Below are 21,038 nucleotides of genomic sequence, written 5' to 3'. Positions count from 1 at the left end.
AAATCTTTTTTTTTTACTAACATTATGTTTTAAAGTCGCAAGCAATCCGGTGCAACGCTCGGACCACATGCTAGTTTTGTTTCAAATACCGTGAAAGATGATACTATCATTGACAAAGATGGAAACCAATCAATTCCAAGCTCGTTTAAGTTGATCCTAAAATCCTAACAAAATTTGTAAGGTAATTATTAGAAGCTTGTGGCTCAAAGTGCTAGTTACAACCTCGAAATTATAACCAACTAAGCTAGTTAGCACCCACATTACTTGTGTTAATAACATTTATAGTTCCTCTGTCATATATATAGTTTCTATATTCTAATTCATATCTTTTTTCAATTCATATTCTAATTTTGACCATAATTTTCTATAACGAATTAAAAATAATTTTACCATGAAACCTGTCATAAACAAGGTCAAATTATTGTATTGGCATGGGTGTCAGCTTTGATTGTATTTATTATTTTGGTATGTTGGAAGTAGTAACCATTGGAAAAATTATTCTAAAGAATAATGCGACCTATGGCAATTGGTATTCCAAAAGTAAAACAAAATTTTATGTTTTGCAAAATAAAAAAACATTTAACAACATCACTCAAAATAGAATAAAAAGGTGTTAACTTGTTTAGCAAGTTAAAGTGAATATGTGTCATATCGTAATTAGTCAGATTTATTTTTATAATTTAACAATAAAATTTATTAATTTACTTTTTTTTTTAATATCCCTCATTAGCGTTCACCATAACAACCCCCTTTTCCCCCACCAGCAACTTCGACTCAGCCTGCCCACCATCTACTACATATCATCCCTTCCCCTTTGGCTGTGCAGATCCAGCCTCCTCTAGGGGTGGCCAACACGCCCAAAATTCCACATTTCCCCCCACCCTTGACCCCAACACCGACCCCCTTCTCCACTGCACCCCAACCATCATATTTTCCCAACACTACCCCGCTTTCTCCCTTACCTATTGTAAGTAGTCTTCAAATGGAGTGAAACTTATAATGGGAAAAGTTCTCTCACATTGAAATAAAATAAATGGATTTTTCACCATATACCACAGAGTTAAAACTTAATTCACCATATACCATCGAAAACTTTCTAATACACCATATAGCCTTCAGTTTTATGAAAATTTCACAACATGCCCTTTTCGTTAACTCAGTTAGTCAATAACGTTAATTGTGCATGGCAGCTTGTAATTGGTTATTATTACAATTATTATTTATTTATTTATTTAATTAATTAACTTTATAAAAATTATTTAAAAAATTTTAATAGAATAAAACACCACCAATGCCCCCGCCACCGCCACCACCCAGCCACTTTCCGGCTGTTCGAAGACCATCCCCTTCCCCCGACGACAACAACTCCGACCCCAGCCACAGCCTTAGCCGAAAACTCAGCCGCCACCTTAGCCGAAATCCCCAAACATCACCTTCACCGAGTTCAACCCCTCCCCACCTTTCCACCTTGGCCAAAAACCCAACCTAACCCATAAACCTCTTCGTCGTCAGCCCAAACCCTCTCTCACGAGTTCTCGCCGCTCAACTTGCCGAAAACCACCACCATGAAATCCCAAAACACCAAAATCAAAACCCTAGATTTTGGTTTTAGGGTTTCAGCATACGTGGTGGTTCAATGGGGTGGAGATGTCATCAGGACGGGGTGAATTCGTTCTCCAACGCGAGGGAGAGGGGTTTTGGCGTCGACCGGTGTTTAGGGGACGGTTTTTCGAGGGAGGTAGGGGGTTTTTCGAGGTGATGCTAGCACGGTGGTTAAGGTGTGGGGTTTTCGAGGGAAATGAGGGCAGCCGGGCACGATAGTTAAAGGGAAAGGGAGGAGCACCGGCGAAGGTCCTAGTCGGATTCCGCACTGGCGATGGGGTTCTGGTCTTCCTTGCTGTTAGGGAGTGTCGTTGGTGGTGGCTTGCTGGGGGAACGTTGGTGGTGGCTGGTTTTTTTCTTTAATTTTTCGATAATTAATTAAATAATTATTTTAAAATTAAATTATTTAGAAGGGAACAAATCACAAGCTGCCACGGGGCATTATTAACCTTAATGACTAACGGTTTTAACGTCCGTTAGTTATTAATTGCATGTTGTGACATTTTTATCAAAATGAATGGTATATGGCGTATTAGAAAGTTTTCTATGGTATATGATGAATTAAGCTTTAACTTAGTGGTATTTGGTGAAAAAATCCGTAAAATAAAAGTTCGGATGTGTTTATTAACTTGTGTGTGTGCAATATGTGTTTTAATGTTTTTGGGCCTATGGAATTGAATTGGGCTTAGTCATTGCTATGCTAGTAGTTGTTTAGTAGTATATTTATCAATATATTTACTAATCAAGACTGAGAAATTAGCATTCAGGCACGTGGCATGGGCATGTACGGAATGAAGATTGTCAGTTAATTTAATTTTAATTTTTTTAATTAAATTAATAATTTTCAGATATAATGAATGGCAGTTATTTTTAGAGAATCTTGGGGTAAATTAGCATTGTTGATCCCAACAGCATATATATTGGAGGGCTAATATTATCCTAAGGACATAGTAAAATCGTCCTATTGATTATTGTTCTTATTTAATTAGTTTTATTTCTGAATTGTAAAACATTCCCTCCTACCGCCACACTCTTGACCATTTAGGGTGGATGAGGAAACGGGTTTTGATGGATAGGGTTGGGTTTTGGGTAAAGGTGATTAACATTAGCCCGGCCCGATCCGGCCCAAAAATATGGCGGGGTTTGGGCAAGCCTAAAAAAACATTTTTAGTTAAAAGCCAGAATCTGGCCCGATAAAAGTCCGAAAAACCCGTTTTGGTCCAAAAAAACCCGCTACTTTTTTGCGGGTTTGGGAACAACGTATCATGTTAAGGCCCGGCCCGACCCGATTTTTTTTTATCACCACTAGTTTCGTGATGGGTGCGCTAATTTCTAAGAGGGTACAATGGCTAGGGTGCTTGGGGTTTTGAGGAGATTGATGATAGTTTACGGGAGGGGAAAAGGGGTTTCATCAGTGATTGTCGGCGAGGAGGGGGTTGGTTCTGTTCGATCGACAAGGAAGAGGGGTGATCTACTAGCAATGGAGTGGGTAAGAAATGTTGTGGTTGTTGGTCTAGGGGTTATGGTACATACCATACCATGAGGGAGCTGGGTATTGTTACGAAAAACACGTTTTAAGATAAAATTATTTATTAATTTTTTAAAATATCTAACCAACCACTATTTGTCACGTGTCTCATTTAAGCTTGTTAATAGGTTATGAACCGGCCACATCCTATTTTGAGAAAATGTTCAAAAAAGTCATTTCATTACTTTCGAATACTGCTTAAATGTCGTATTATTTTTGACTATTTTTTCATAATCTATCATTTTCAACTTATGTAATACGAAATAACTCAAGTATGAAAATTATTAATTTTATTTACTTAAGTATGTGAAAAGGAAAAAAGTTTTCTAAAAGGGAAAACAAACTTTTCCTCACAAAAATAAGAAAATTTTGACATTTGCTACCACTAAAAACACCATATTTCACATTTGCTACCAGTTTATTTATTTTTGTTTACTTTACTATAACCCAAATTAGAGTTTGTTTAAAATAACCACTTAACGGAATCCATTAGGGTGTTGTTAAGTTTATTTTTAATAAAAAATAATATTAAAAAAGTAAAAAGGAAAAAGAAACCAGCCACCCTCAATAGCTAGCCCCCTCCCGTTAGCCACACCTCCTCCCCCTCCCCCTTATCGGCCCCCGACGCCCAAATATTCGACCGGGGACCCCACCCCCTCCCCTTACCCCACCCAAAAACCGGCACCCCAAACCCTAAACCACCAGCTGGAAACCTCCCCTTCCTCCCCCATCCCTTTTCCAATTTTCGACCACCCAACTCCCCTGATGCCCCTCACTCTCACCAACCGTCTCTACCTCCTCCTTCCCTGCATCTACCCCCAAAACCCAGCCACCCCTTTATCTGTAAAACCCGAAACCCAAATACACAAAATCCAAAATCCAGATTTGCATGGTTGGGGTTCTGGTGTCGAGATTTAATTTTTTTGGTGTCGAGGAGGGTAGGTGGGGTTCAATGGTGTAATTTGAGTGGATAAGCAGGCTGGAAAATGCTACTCCATGATGTTTTGGGTAGGTTATCGGGAAATTGAAATTGGGGGTGGTCGGAAATTAAGAAGGAATGAGGTGAAGAGGGAGCGGTGAAAAAAGGTTGGCAGGGGAAGGGCGGCCGGAAAGGGAATTACGGGCAGTCGGAAAGGTGAGCTAGCCGGAAATGGAGGGCTGAATTCATAGAGAGGGGGTCGATGCTGGTGGGGGCTGTGTAGGGGGGAGGGGTGGCTGACGAGGAGGGGGTGGCAGTGGGGTGGCAAGAAGGTGGTTGGGCTCCACTAACGGAAATAGTAACGGTATAAGACATCAAGTGGTTATTTTTAACAAACTTTGATTTGGGTGGTAGTAAAGTAAAAAAGTAAATAAATAAATTGGTAGCAAATGTGAAACATGGTGTTTTTAGTGGTAGTCAATGACAAAATTTCTCAAAAATAAATAAATAAATAACTTACAATGTTCCAACAATTCTGGAAGTGGCATTGCCATTTTGTTCAACCTCGGAGATTCTTGCCAAACCAAAATCAGCAATCTTTGGGTTCATGTTTGCATCAAGTAAAATATTTCCAGACTTAAGATCACGATGAATGATCGTTGGTTGAGAGTCTTGATGAAGGTAAAGTAAACCCCTAGCAATGCCTTTAATTATTTCGTAACGCGTACTCCATTTCAACTCTCGTTGCTTCCGTTCATCTACGAGGTATAATGTTACATAAGGAGTACTTAAAATCAGCAAGGTCAATCAATTTCAATATGCCATTTGATAATGTAACTTATTCGGATAATCTTATACGAGTCGTAAAATAAATATCATTGATCACAAATTGTGTTATTAGTAATGAAATTTTAATTAGAACTAGATCATCACGTAAACCGTTTTGAATATCTGACACACATTGACTTTTAACATAATTTTGGCTTTTATATTTTCTTAGAATGTGAAGTAAATACAAAGTTTTGACAAAATCAAGTTTAAAATTACATCTATTGTAATGTTGTCCTAAAATGATACTCCATATAAAATTATCCCAAAAAAATTAAAAGTAACTCAATAAAATTTATTTATGTTATAGAAATTTTAAAATAACGACCTATTATTGTTGTCATTTTAGTAATAACCTACAATGAAACAATTTTTTTTAATTGTATTTTACCATTTACTATTTCCAAAAATATGAAATTTTCCCACTTTATTTCCCAAAGCCTCCTATATGACGTCATTAGGGGGCTCACTAACGGATTTCTCCGATTTTTTCCCTATCTACCTTATGTTCTTTAGTCTTTTTAATTGTAAAAATACAAATAATGCAAGCAAACCGCAAAATTAGGTACCTAAAATATGAACTTGGAGGTATTATCAGTTGATATTCATCATTTGGGGTTTTAAAACGAAATTGGGGGTTTGTTAATTAGTGATTAATTTACAAATTAGGACTAGTTAGCATCGATTTCAATAACATGTCTTCAATTAGTACCAATATTGATATTTTGTTCAAAAAATTAGTACTAAATACTGTTATGGAAAATTATGGTTCATATGTATTTTGAGTTTCTGAAATTTAATTGTTTTTCATAATTTTGATTTATAATCCTATATTAAGCATATGTATTTGTTCAATATAGAGTTAATCAATGTAAATTATGTTTAATTTAGAAATTTATCAGAATTTGAAAAATTCCCCAAATTTGGGATAAACCCTAAAGAAAGAACAACAAATTATTACATCGTACATGTTTAATGTCCTGATTATTTTTTTGTGAGCTTGAATTATGTTAAACGACTACTAATTGGTTTTACCTAACCTAATATTAATGTATGTTAAAAAAAATTGAACATGAGACCCGGGAGAAAAAGATCAATGATATCATGTATCAGGGCTTGTGATATTTAGTGGGAAAGTTTCATGTTTTTAAAAATAGTAGGTGATAAAATAAATAGTAAAAATTATTAATGGTTATTATATACTAAAACAACAACAATAATAAGCGGTTATTTTCTAAAAATTCTAAGTTTTATTGATAAAGTTATCCTTTCTAAATGAATAAATTTCAAATCTCAAAAAGTCAAATTAACTATATAATCTTTCTACAAACTTATTCTATTTTATAATTTCATGAAAATCATAATATTAGGTTTTAACTTATTCGAACGAAGGTCATTAAAAGTTATCCCAGTTTGCTAAAAAGCACTCTATAATTGTTTGTTGTACAATAATATTATGGAAAAATGAAAATTAAAAATCCAACCATTTATCGGTGTTCCCTAAAAAATCCAACCTTTCGATAATTCAAAAACAATCCCACCTTTACCCCCAATCTTCATCTAAAGATTCATTACATATTGGTGACCAGTTTTTGTAAGTTAATTAGATGCCACGTGTCAGTTTTAAATAGGTCTATTTTTTTTAATAATTTAAAAAAAAAAACAAAATTAATTAAAAGGAAAAAATAAATAAAAGTCCCTAGCCCCTCCTTTTACTGCCAAATGACCACCACTACGCCGCCGTCCCAATTGGAACAGCCTACCAACTTCCCCTTCCCATCCCCACCTCTCCTTCCCTGGCAACCCAATCCACCATACCACCGGTGCCCTCGACCCCAAACCCACAAAATTCCCCCACAAAACTAACGAAAACCCACCCTTATCAACAACCGTCGTTTCGAATATCAGGCCATCACCATATCAACCCACGAAATCCCCCCACAAAACTAACGAAAATTGTGCTCTTATCAACCACTGTCGTTTTGAATATCTTGCTACTGTGATGGTGGTTGTTGCGGGTTTCTTAGATGCGAACAATGCGGAAGTGAGGGGGTTGCTGCTCGTTTAGTGGTGGTTGTTGCAGCGGCTGCGTAATAGGGTCGACTTTGTTGTGTTAAGTTTGAGGGTTCAGCTAAAGTAGGGGTGAGTGGGGGCTGCAGTCAGGGGAAGTGGTTGGAGGTGGTGGTTTCGGCTTTGGGTGAAGGTGAGAAGGTGGTGGTTTGGTTTAATTTGGTAGGGTGGCAATTAAGGTGGTGATCGTGGAGGTTGGGAGGTGGCTAGGTGGGAGGAAATGAACTTTTTTAAATTATATAAAAAAAATAAATAAATAAAAAATAAATAAATAAAAAAAAACCATTTTTAACTTGTTTAATAGGTTGTATGTCAAATGGATCTGTAGGTGAAGATTGGGGGTAAAGATAGGATTATTTTTGGATAATTGAAAGTTTGGATTTTTTAGGGAAGACCAGTGAAAAGTTGGATTTTTAATTTTCATTTATCCTAATATTATTGTAAATTGGGTATATACTACAAGTATAGGTTTTGCAAAATAAAATATTAATAACTAAGAGCATCTCCAACGGCAAGCTACAATACATTGTAGCTTGTTTTGCCACATCATATTTTAAGCTACAAAGTTCCACATTGGTTGGCTACAATACTTTGTAGCTTGCCTCATCAAATTTTTGTTAATTTTTCTTTATATGTTTAATATTTTAATCTACAAATAATATGTTTACATTTTAGTCTACAAATAATACCACCAAAAAAAAAAAGCAATTTATGACTAAGAAAAATTAAAATGTTTAAAAAGATCATGATAAAGATAGACCACTAAAAAAACAGAATACATATCATGATATCAAGTACCGTATATTTCTATTAAAAAAAAAAGTATTGTATATTTTATCTATGTAGCGTTTTGCATGCCAAACTATTTCACATAGTAGTATTTCAATTGGTAGAAATTGAATAGATTTGCATTAAATTTTAAATTAAAAAAAATATATATATATTTACTTTAAACTTTCAAGCAATGTTGCTTAACTGAGCAGTGTTGCTCATCCAAGCAGGGTTGCCAATGTTGTTCCAATCGTCAACTTTCTGTTTTTATACTTTCTAAATTTGTAAGCAAGTCCTTTTAATAAACCATTGGAGATTCTTTAAGATGTTGGATTCTTCAATGTATATTATTGGAATTTCAAGTTTCTATAATTTGTACAAATACATATTTAAAGATATTAGTAAATAACATTATGAAAAAAGTCAAAACGTGTTAGATTTTCATGAACGAAGAGAGTTATGACTTATGAACATTGATATAGCCATATAGGTTTTGTAAAACATATATTAAGTTAATTTTTCCTCTATCACAAAATAATTGACACACTCAAGCTTTGCTCACATGCCTATTCACTAGTTTAAACCTTATTTTTACATAATGAAATATTAATATAACAATTTTAAAAACTGATATTGTGAAACTTTATATTAAAACGTATCTAACAGCACATTTGATGATAAAATATGTATTTATTACATTGGAAAAAAAAAATTATAGTCAATATTAATAATAAATAGTATAAAAAGTCCAAAATGACAATTATTATGAGACGAATGAAGTATTGTAAGATCAAAGTTTGTCACGGAACATACCGAATAGAAAGTAATCGAGGCTTTTGTTGGGAACAAATTCAAACACGAGTAACTTCTCTTTTCCTTCAAAGCAAAATCCCAATAGCTTAACCAAATTTCTATGTTGAAGATTGGCAATTAATACAACCTCATTTTTGAATTCTTCTGCTCCTTGGCTAGATACCTTTGATAGCCTTTTAACTGCTATCTCTTGTCCATTTTCCAGAGTTCCCTATGATACGAAGACGTTCAATTACGAGACTTACGAAAAATATTTTAGTAGATATTAAGTATTATTGCTATACACAATATAGAATATCAGGTATATATTTTTTAAAAAATTGTAACTATGTTGAGACTTCGAATTTTCTTCATTCTTCAAAAGTATGGCTGAAAAACATGTAAGCTTTTGTTAAATACTAATTGTTGCAGTATTTATAAAATGAAATAAGTTCAACATTTTCTCCTCCATTAATCTCCACTAAGAAAAATTTTCAGGAACTACTTGTTTATCAGGTCAATTTATGAACAACTACTTACTAAATTTTTTTTATCAAAATAACTACCATCCAAATTTAAAAAGTTTGGATAGCACTATCCTTTTTTATTTTCCGGCAACTAAATGCATTCAGTGGGGCCCATTTGTTATTTTTCCTCCAAAAAACTTTAACCAACCCTACCCTTTTTTAGCAAAATCTCAATCTAAAAAACTAAATCACCGTAAAAATCGCCAATTAAAGAAAGAAAAACGATTTGTTTTGTTGTGTTGAGGTTTTGCAAAAACAAGGAGGATTGGTTAATATATACGAGGGTGGGGATGTTTTTTTAAGGGAAAATAACAAATCAACCCCTCTTGCCGGAATTAATTGTCGGAAAATGTAAAAAGTAATGCCATCTAAACTTCTTAAATTTGGGGGTAGTTTTTTTTTATAAAACTTTTACCGAGTAGTTCTTCACAAATTGACCTGTTAAGCGAATAGTTCATGACAATTTTTCCTAAAAAAATATTATCCCTTACATATAATTTGTTGGTTGTTATGTTTTAAAGTAGTGGGATCTGCGTGAGCAGTTAGCTATGAAGTACTGTTTTTTTTTTTTAGAACTAGAGTTTACCCGTGCAAAATGCACGGGATATCTTTTATATTAGAAAAATTAAATATATAATATACGAAAAAAATATATTTCAAATAGAGAAGTTGATTTGATGTAGTAACTTCGACCATGTTTTTTTTAGAGTTGTTGTGGTCTGATCTGCTTTACAATGCTCTGTTCAAATCTACTCTATTGAGTATTAGTAATCTGCCGACACCTATTCTTCTCTGTTGAAATCTGATATTTTCACTGCTTTGTTAAGAAACTCAAAAAAATAGGGTCGACTCTTATATGTGGGTGGCCAGCTATGATGGGGGCTACTTTGTTAAATCAATAGAGGTTACCTGTTATGTGTTAAATGGGTTAATTAGTTAGTGTAATAGGTCTATTTTTTATCTTTTGCAAGTAGCTATTCGGCGAGGCTAGTCGCGCAAATAGTGTGCTGTACACTTTATTTATTTATTTTTTTGTAAAAAAAAATGATTAAAGAAGTGGAAATTGTTTGTAGGATGGTCCCCAAAAAAATATGCATATAATTGAAAGGTTTGTTAGAGTGCTATGGTGAATTGTTGATAAAAGAACTGTATATCTGTACTAATACACGACACATATTATACGCGAAAGAAAATAACACAAAGTAAAATGTTAATAGTGTTTTAAAAAAAAAAGTGAATTTTTATTAATTATTGCAGTCACTTGAAAAAATACAAAAAAAAAAAAAATACAAAACAAAAAAGGCGGGATGGGTAGTTATTGTCTTTATTGATTTTTTTTTAAATTAAAAAATAAATAAATAATATAGTGGGAATGTGGGATCGGTACTTTGGTAGTTATTGGTTTGTAAAAAAAATAAATTAAAAAATTAAAAAATTAAAAAAAAAAAAAAAAAAACTCAAATGCATAAAATTTGAGTTTTGGGGATTTGGAGGGCTGTGCAATTATATATAAGAAGTTGGGTCAATAGTTGGGTGAGTATTTTTAGGAATATTAGGTTGGTCAAGTTAAGTTAGAGAGTCAAATAAATCTAGTTGTTAGTGAGATTGTTATTGGGTTTAATAGTGGTATTATAGGGGATTGTTAGTGGGTTCAATCATGGTATTATGCTTTCACTTTTTTAGCTCCTAATTTGTTGTTTGATAGCCTATATATATGCCTCTTGTATTTCGTATGCAGAAATATATTATTAATATTACTAGATAATACTCGAGCCTTGCTAAAAACCATGGTAACTGAAATTAAAAATAGAAGTCTCATTAAAAAAAAAATGTGATTTAAAAGTCCATCATAATAATAAATAATAAAGTATAAAGTTTCTAGACACATTAATAATTCTACAGAAATCTAAATGAAAAAAAAAAATAGAGTTTAGAAGGGAAAATTCCTTCCAAAAAAACTCTAATATAGTTGAAGTATACAGATAAATGAGCTTAACATATGAGCGGGAAATTTTTTCATGAGTTAACGCCACATGTACAGATTTAGAAAATGACAACATCAACGGTTACTTTAGTATTAGTTATAGATTATTTTCTCTTTAAGTACTAACTTCAACGTAATTTCAGTATTTAAATTATATTTTATTACACTCATATATATCCATATTTAACATATAAGATAATTACTGGACTGAAGTGTCATCCCTTTCTTTGATTAAATATATTGCTAATTCAATCTATATATTTAATGATTTTCTTTCATATTCTCTATAACTTAATAATGTTAATGAAAACGTATCATATTCAGCTTTCCTCTCCCTAAATCTTTCTTTTTTGTAGTATGAAAATTGTATAATCGTTGAAAAAATATTAATTTTAACCTGAGTTTACTTAATACTTTGTGTATGTAAAATTATTGCCCATTTTTACTTATACAATACTTTGTGCAACTCCATTTACATGTACCCAGTGTACAGTATTTTTACTGTACATCGGGTTTTTCTCACGTGCAACTTCTTTATTGTTTTTTTTTTTTTTTTTAAAAAATAGCGGAATTTAAAATCACGGAATTTTATACCTAAATCAAAAAAACGCAGAACAATGGAGGAGAGAGAAAGTGAGAAAACGCAGCTCTCGATCATCCATTGAGGAGAGAGAAAGTGAGAAATCGCAAAAATTGCAAAAAACGATCATCAATCGAGGAGAAAAAAGGTTAGAAAACGCAAAAATTGCAGAAATCGATCATTAATAAAGGAGAAAAAAGGTGAGAAAACGCACAAATAGAAGAATTCGATCATCAATCGAGGAGAAAAAAGGTGAGAAAACTTACAAATTGCAGAAATCGATCATCAATGGAGAATTCGACTTTCGATACAACAAAATGCAGCAATCTCATTCACGAATTGCTACAAAAACAGAGGCAAGTTGAGACTGAATTTGAAATCGATTTAAATCGATCGATTATAGAAGAAGAAGAAACTTATTGTTTTGGAGATGAATTCGTACCAATATTCAACCATCCAGACAATGCAGAAGCAATTGATAATGCAGAAGACGCAATACACAATGCAGAAAATCAAGTGGTTCCTGATAAATCAATTGATTCAAATTCAGAACAAACAACCAAAACAAATGCAATTGAAGGTAATTTCTATAAATTTTTGAGATTGTATGCTAAAAAGAACCCTTTGAATACATAATTGTTACCCTTTTTATGCATAAACGTGACCCTATTTATGCCTAAATGTTACCCTCAGATTGAATGCAGAACTTTTGAGATTGCATGCAAAAAGTAACCCTTTGATTGCCTAAATGTTACCCTTTTCATGCTTAAAAGTGACCCTATTTATGCACAAATGTTACACTCAGATTGTATGCAAAAAGTAACCTTTTGAATGTCTAAATGTTACCCTTTTCATGCTTAAAAGTGACCCTATTTATGCACAAATGTTACACTCAAATTGTATGCTGAAAATTCAAGTTGTATGCAGAAAGTATCCCTTTGAATGCCTAAATGTTACCTTTTTCATGCATAAAAGTTACCCTATTTTCACACGAATGTTACCCTTTTTTATGCTGGCTGTGGTTATTATCTGATTTGTTTGTATTAAATAACAGATACAAATCCAATTGATGCTTCTGGTTTAGATCTTAGAGGATCATTTGTTGGTGTGGTAAGAGAAACTTTTGAAGAAATTTTGGAATTGTATGAAAAACATGCTGCTATATTGGGATTTTCAATAAGAAAACATACAACTAGATTCAAACAACACACAAAAATAGTAACTGAGAAAAACTATGTGTGTTCTGCTGAGGGAAAGAGACATTCAGGTCAGAAGAAAACAAAGTTAGTTGAAATGGTTGATGAAGAGGATGTAAATGTAAAAGCAAGAAAGCCAAGACAAGTAGCCATTACAAGATCAAATTGCAAGGCATGCATAAGAGCAAAAGTGAATAAAGAAGGACAGTTTGAGGTGGTGTCTCATGTTATTCAGCATAACCACGAGCTAACAAAGCCACAGTGGCATTATTTGCATCGTTCTGAAAGAAAAATGACAGAGGAAAAAACTGAAGCAATCAAAACAATGAAATCTTCAGGTTTAACTACAATGGACACTTACTATTACATGGCTACAGAGGCTGGAGGAGAACAGAATGTAGGCCATAGTGTTGTAGATCACCTGAATTTCTGCTCAAGGTTAAGAATGGAACAAATTGAGGCTGGAGATGCTCAAACTTTAGTGAACATTTTAAGTCAAGAACAATCAGAGGATCCAAACTTCTTTTTTAGAGTGAAGTTTGACAAAGAAGGAAGAATTTGCAATATCTTTTGGAGAGATTCAATGATGCTAGAAGACTATAGGATATATGGAGATGTTCTTGTCTTTGATACAACATACAGAACCAACAGATATAATCTTATATGTGCTCCATTTGTTGGCATAAATAACCACTGGCATAATTGTATGTTTGCATGTGCTTTTATTGGGGATGAAACAACATATTCATTTGTGTGGTTATTACAAACCTTTTTCAAAGCTATGGAGGATAGAAAACCAACTTCAATATTCACTGACCAGGACCAAGCAATGGCAAATGCAATTCTGGAGGTAAAAGATTTATATTGACATCTTACAGATTTGAGATCTGACAATAAAGTTTTTCTTTTCACATAAAAGTTACCCTTTTATCTGCATAAAGTTATCCTTTTTAGTGCATAAAGTAACCCTTTTAACAGCATAAAGTGACCCCTTTATTTTCAATGCAGGTGATTCCAAATACAAGGCATAGACTTTGTATATGGCATTTGGAGCAAAATGCCATAACCAGATTTGGAGCTCTTAAAAAAGACAAAGAATTCAAATTTGCATTCAACCAGTGCTTAAAGATGTGTGTGACAGAACAAGAATTCGAAGAAAAGTGGCAGGCAATGTTGCAGAAATATAAGTTGACAGAACACTCTTGGTACAAAAGAGTGTATGAGTTGAAAGACAAATGGTGTCCTGCCCTTAGTAGAGATTTCTTTTCAGCAAGAATCTTATCGTCACAAAGGAGTGAAAGCACTAATCATGCTATAGGATTCAGAGCAAGTAAAACAACTACTTTGACAGAATTTTATACCATATTTAAGAAGACAACCAATCGTTGGAGAAGCACAGAGAAATGTGATGAGTTTACCTGTAGCAAGTCAATAGCATTCACTTCATTGCCTCTCTCTGGAATGCTAAAGCATGCTGCACAGGTAAAAAGTTAACTGACAACTACATAAATTACACCTAATATATGGCAATTTAAATGAACCTACATGATTTTGATGTACAGGTTTTCACTTTATCACTCTTTAGAGATTTTGAAGAGGAGTTTGGATACTCTATGGCAACAACTGTTCAGATGTTAGGCAGTAATGAAGAATGCCTACTTTATCAAGTAACACTAGAAGACAAGCCATGGTCTGCACATCAAGTAAACTATATACATGAGAGCCAAACTGTATGGTGCACTTGCAAAAATTTTGAAGCATCTGGATGGTTATGTTATCATTGCATCAGAATTCTACATTTGCATTCAGTAACAAGAATACCAGATAAGTATGTTTCAAAAAGATGGACTAAGTTTGCAAAAACAGAGGCATGGGATAGGTTGAAGAATCAGGATCCTAAACAGCGATATATTCCATGGAGGCAAACAATGATGAGGAAATACTACAATCTAATCTTAAAAAGTCAAGAAAATGAAGACACAAGAGCATTTATGGAAGAAAGCTTCAGAAACAGTCTTAAAATGGTGGAAGACTTACTTGCTATTGCTGCTCAGAAAGAAAGTGCAGAAGCTGCTTCTAACATTCCTGATGTGGCAGACAGCACTCAAAGTAATACTGACGTTTCTTCAGCATCGAGTACAAGCACAAGTGTACCACAAATACTTGATCCTAAAACGGTTGTAACAAAAGGAAGAAGCAAGAGAGCAAAAGGAGGACTTGAAAAAAGCAAGAGAAAAAGAAAACCAGCACTGCCACCTCCAAATTCAGAATTTGGATCAAAAACACCTAACTTACGACTCTTTTAAGATCTTTTTTTGAACATTTTTTTTTTCGAAATTAATATACCTTGTATTGTTAAGCTTCAGAAACAGTCTTAAAATGGTGGAAGACTTACTTGCTATTGCTGCTCAGAAAGAAAGTACAGAAGCTGCTTCTAACATTCCTGATGTGGCAGACAGCACTCAAAGCAATACTGACGTTTCTTCAGCATCGAGTACAAGCACAAGTGTACCACAAATACTTGATCCTAAAACGGCTGTAACAAAAGGAAGAAGCAAGAGAGCACAAGGAGGACTTGAAAAAAGCAAGAGAAAAAGAAAACCAGCACTGCCACCTCCAAATTCAGAATTTGGATCAAAAACACCTAACTTACGACTCTTTTAAGATCTTTTTTTGAACATTTTTTTTTTTTGAAATTAATATACCTTGTATTGTTAAACTATTTTTCTTTTGTTTTTTTACTCTATGACAAGTTTAATGAAAATGTGATTGACACTTTTATTAGCAGATATTTAATTCTTGGAAACATCAACTTATGTTACCCTTTTCATGAATTAAAGTGACCCTTTTCATGCATAAACGTTATCCTTTATATCCACTAAAAGTTACGCTTTCTGGTAATAAAATTTACCCCTTTTGTCAATAAAAGTTACCCTTTTCACGCATAAAAGTTACCCTATCTATCCAAAAAAAGTATACCTTATCCTTTCTATCCACTAAATTAACCTTTTCTTTGTTAATAGTTACCCTTTCAAGTAATAAAAGTTACCCCTTTTGTCAATAAAAGTTACCCTTTTCATGCATAAAAGTTACCCTATCTACCCAAAAAGGTATACCTTATCAAATATAAAAAGTAACCCTTTTTATGCCACAAAGTAACCCTTTTTATGCACAAAAGTGACCCCAAAAAACATACACAAGAACCTTTCAAATTACTTAATGTATGCACATACATCAGTATTCCAAAAGAACAAAAAACAAACCACTAAGTTTAATTACATCATTTAACTTGATGTATATGCACAAACATTAAGTTTTTTCATTGTTCAAAAAATGCTCCTAGACCTAATCAACCTTTGCTTCTAACAGTCATTTCACCCTTTAGAAGGAGTGTACTTGTCTGTCTTCTTTTTTGCCCTTTTTCCTTTGGGATTCTCTTCGTCTGCCTCTGTCTTTGCTTCTACTTCAGCTGCCATTATTCTTTCTTCATTATCTTTCTTCTTCTTTGCAGCAATTGCATCCTTTCTTCTCATTTCAATTTCTTGGCAATAAGCAGGATCTTTATTCTTCTCATTGAACTTCTCTAATTCTGACAACACATCATTCCTAGATTCATTCAAATCACACAGCACCAGTGTCGTACAGATCTCACCTCGCAGAAATTTTCTCCCAATAATCTCACAACAGAAAAAAAAAAAAAAACTTATCAATATGTAATTAATAAAAGCATTAGAAAGGGAAAAACTACATACAAAATAGATGAATAATTACTGTTTTGAGTTCATTTAATTTGAACGATTCGCCGACAAAATGGAGCATGTGATACATAACAAACACCCCACAGTCCAAATTGTCAACTTTTTCTTTTCTCCATTCCAACTCAACAATTTGAAACCTATAAGAAGGTAGCTGAACACTCTTTGGATGATTTCTTTTTCCGAGAAAAACACCCATTTGATCACACTGACATAAAATATAAAAGTTTAGAATAAAATAAAACAAGAAAAAAGAAAAAAAAAATTTAAATGGAAACAATAAGTAAACAGAAACATAACAATGAAATCAACATAAACATACCAAGTGTGAAGACAATTCTTTGGTATATTCAAGAGCATCATCACGCCAGATGATGTTGTCAAGATAATATACCACCTCTTTTGTATGATCAATAACAAACAAAATGTAGTGATTCTCAATAAGAACAGGAAAATATATCTGAAACAGAAAAAATTAAAACACTGATTTAGACAGATTAACACAAAACAGAACTTTTTTAAAGTTTTGATAGTAATTTATCATGAAATATACCAGTTCAGCATCCATAATATCACATTCAGGATTCTCATAGCTCACCCAACCTTCCCATAAACCGTGCAAATCATTAACAGCTTGTGAAACTTCACCTTTGCCAATGTTTTCACAAACATGCAAGAATGCAAACTATTAAAAGTATGAGAACTTGTTTATATAAAAAGATAATAACTTTGGTGCACATAAAGGGTAACTTTAGTGCACATAAAGGGTAACTTTAGTGCATATAAAAAAAAAAATCAAATTACTTACACTTTGCCTCACACCAAAGAAGAATTTTCGAGGACCAGAATCAAAACATGCCTTCTCGTTCAAATACAGACAGTAGCAATCAATGATGCACCATCTAATTCTAAGTGGAGCTACCAGGGATACCATGTCTTCTCTTGGAATTAAAAAATTCATCCCAATAGTAACAAGATTCTCACTGCAACAATAAAAAATAAGATAAGCATTAAACAAAAAAATAAAGGAAAAAAAACATATAAAATATAATTATTATAAAAAATGACATTTAACTTCCTCATCATTGAATCATCCTTTAGTAAACAATAATCAAGAATTTCCTGATGTAACTTGGGCAATTTCTTGAAAATCCGAGCATTAGACCTCAAAAACAGAGTAAGAAAAGGAACATCCACACCTACTGGCCCACAGTCGAGTGAGCAAAAAGATTTATTGCCTCTGACGATACGTCTAGAAGCATTTCCTACAGAAGGCCCAGCATCATCCTCAGACCTATTCATCAAAACACTTTTTCCTTTACCATTGACATCATCCTCAGACCTATTCAAATTCAAATCTTCTGCAGATTCATTATCAGGATCATCATTGTTATGACCTTCAGGTTCATAAAAATCACGAAACATTTCATGAATAGACTTCATCTTGTTACACTCCTCAATTAAACCATCTAAAAGCTTCAGGTAATGAGGATCAGAAAGTAACTGTTGTGTTTGAGAAAATACAACAGGATCATCAGAGGATAATGATTCAGTTCTGCGAGAAGCAATCATATCACTCAAGGTTTGAAAACCCTGTGACTGAACCAACAATAATACATCCATATTTCTTTTGACCAAAAGAAATGTTTCATGAACAGCCTGCAAACATATGAACCAATAAGAAACTATACAAATGTAAAAAATAAAAATAAAAAACAAATGAAAATTCATGATATATGCATAAAGTTACCCTTTTAAATGCATAAAGTTACCCTTTATTATGCATAACGTTACCCTTTAAAATGCATAAAGTAACCCTTATAACTGAATATTTAGGGTAACTTTAGTGCACAAAAAGGGTAACTTTAGTGCACAAAAAGGGTAACTTTAGTGCACAAAAAGGGTAACTTTAGTGCATATAAAGAGATAATAACTAAATAAAAAAAAAAAAGAGCACTTACATCAGTTGAAATTTCTTTAATTTCATCATCAGTCATCACACTTTCTGGAAGATCAAATGCAAGAATGCGGCCACTTCTACCACTTGTAGAAGCCCCTTGACCACAAGTTTGCTTAACAACAGGAGTTATAGGATCCCTAACTTCAGGCTGTGAAACAGGATATGTAAGGGTATCCAATGGTCCCTGCCCAAAATCACCAGCTTTAATCTCCAAATTGATCCGCTTCTTAATCTTCGCATCAGTCCAATGTTGAATCAAAGGAAGGGTACTACTTTCCTTTTCTCCTTGGAAATTTAATCGATGAAAATACATAATTTGCAAAGCTAGCAAACAACCACTTACATTTTGAGCATTTTCATCATTCTTATAATTCACAACAGCCTTCTTTAATTTTTTCAAAACATATGAACACCAATCAAATGTTTTGATTTCATCAACATTTTCCACAGCCTTCAGCAACTTCAATGAAACAGTCCTATTAGTAGTAGGAGCTAAGAAGCTAGACATAGCATGTAGCACAAAACATCTCTTGAATTCTTCACCACCATCATCCAAATCAACCATCCTAGACTCCACTTTTGACAAATGTAGAGGTTGCTTCTCAGTAAGACCATAATCATGTCTCCATGACTGAATGATACGTTTATCTACACTACCTTCTTCAGGATTCTTCTGAAGTTCAGGAACAACAATCTCACTCATAGGCAAGCCAAAGACATCACATATATCATTTTTAGTAACTACAAACTCTTTACCAGCAGCAATAGTGAACATGCAACTACCTCCATTAAAGTGTTCAACCAGCCAATGTAGCATTTGACGATTCAAAGTTTTCAATTTCAGATGTAATAAACCACCAAAACCTATTTCTTCAACAGCTTTTTGTTGATTAGGACTAAAATTACTCATCATTAATTCCAATGTGTGTGGTCTGCACCTTGCAATCAAGGGTCTTTTTTCCCTAAATAATAATAATATAAGTAAAACAATATCAGAATCAGAATCAGAATCATGATATATATGATTAAAAAAATACAAAACAAAAAACATTTATACTTACACAACAGTATCAGAATCAGAATCAGAAACTACTTGCAATTCAGCATCTGCTTTGGCCTTCTTAGATACAATTTTAGACTTCTTAGGAGATGCTTTAACCTTCTGAGACTCTGCTTTGGCCTTCTTAGGAACAGTTTTAGCCTTCACAGTTTTAGCCTTCACAATGTTAGACTTCACAGTTTTAGACTCTGTTTTGTCCTTCTCAGGAGCTGTCTTGTTCTTTTTAGCAGGCTCTTTACCCATTCCTTTTCCCCTTGAAGGCGATTTATAACGATATCCACCTATTGAACCACCTATATCTAATTAATACAGAGGATAACCATAAATTACAAATTCACAAATTACTCAGGGGAAAATTTAGAATATATGCATAAAAATCCTTTTAAATGCAAAAAGTGACCCTTTTAAAAGAATAAAGTGACCCTTTTTACTGCATAAAGTCACCCTTAAAATACAACAAGTAACCCTTTTAACTAAAAGTAACCCTTTAACAAGCATAAAGTGACCCTTTTAACTATATAAAGTGACCCTTTTCACTGCATAAAGTCACCCTTTAAACTACAACAAGTAACCCTTTTAAATACAAACGTGACCCTTTTGACAGAATAAAGTGACCCTTTTCACAGCATAAAGTGACCCTTTTCAAAGCATAAAATAACCTTTGTCATGCATATAAATAACATATGTATATATTACTCACACACAATGCACAATGCACATATTACTGGTACTCAAACACATATACACAAACACAATGCAGATATGCATACTATTCTCATAATCTAACTAAAACCTAACATCAAAATTTGAAGAATAGTGAATAAAACTTCTGAAAACAAACATGCAAAATTTGTTTAACATGTAACAACACCACAACACATATATATCAAATTTTGAACCAATTATCACAATGAACAATAAAATAAAGCAAAATTAAACATAATAACTTCAAAATTGAAATTCAATTATCATAATATGCATAATAAATCAACAGAAAACAATAAAAAATAACATGCACTACTAATTCGACATATATAAGCGAAAATTCAATTGAAAATTCGAAAAAATGATGAAAAATTAAATAAACACACCTTCTTCAGCATCTACAGCCTTCTTTGTAATCTTCTTCTTCACCATTGCTGAAACTAACACTACAAAAAACGAAAACAAAATCAAAATCAAAAAACCTAAAAATCGAAGAACCAAAACAATTTAAACTAACAAAAATCTCAAAAAAATAAGTAAACTAACCAGAATTAAGCGATAAACAACTTCACAAGTAAAAGAAAAGTGAGAAAAAGCTCGAAAAAGCTCGAAAAGCAACAATGGAGGAGAGAGAAATCGCTCGAAATCGCAGTTAACTGGTTTTTAGAGAGAGAAAAACGAGGAGAGAGAAAGCGTGAATGAGTGAATGAAGGAGAAAATCAAGGAGAGAGAAAGTTCTTTTTCTTTAATTTTGGAAATCA

At 33.2% G+C, this 21,038-nt stretch overlaps 1 protein-coding gene across 2 annotated transcripts; it reads right to left on the bottom strand.

The window, feature by feature from the left end:
* Positions 1-16,929: 16,929 nt before the first annotated feature.
* LOC145579261 (uncharacterized) lies at positions 16,930-20,818 on the bottom strand. Of its 2 annotated transcripts, none has more exons than XM_081636508.1 (6): positions 20,664-20,818; positions 19,574-19,871; positions 18,514-19,474; positions 17,361-18,211; positions 17,106-17,237; positions 16,930-17,012 (listed from the first exon to the last, which is right to left on the bottom strand). In XM_081636508.1, the coding sequence occupies exons 1-4, from the start codon at positions 20,707-20,709 to the stop codon at positions 17,510-17,512; spliced, it is 2,007 nt and encodes a 668-aa protein (XP_081492634.1). In that variant the 5' UTR covers positions 20,710-20,818; the 3' UTR covers positions 16,930-17,012; positions 17,106-17,237; positions 17,361-17,509. The 2 variants fall into 2 exon arrangements, with proteins under 2 accessions (XP_081492634.1, XP_081492635.1); XM_081636509.1 differs by having other exon boundaries at positions 19,574-19,853.
* Positions 20,819-21,038: the final 220 nt, after the last annotated feature.

The sequence above is a fragment of the Chenopodium album genome, chromosome 14 (assembly GCF_948465745.1).
Source record: "Chenopodium album chromosome 14, dcCheAlbu1.1, whole genome shotgun sequence".
NCBI classification, from domain to species: Eukaryota; Viridiplantae; Streptophyta; class Magnoliopsida; order Caryophyllales; family Amaranthaceae; genus Chenopodium; species Chenopodium album.
The sequence above is the reverse complement of the archived record's forward strand: the minus strand, read 5'-3'. Positions and strand labels throughout refer to the sequence as shown.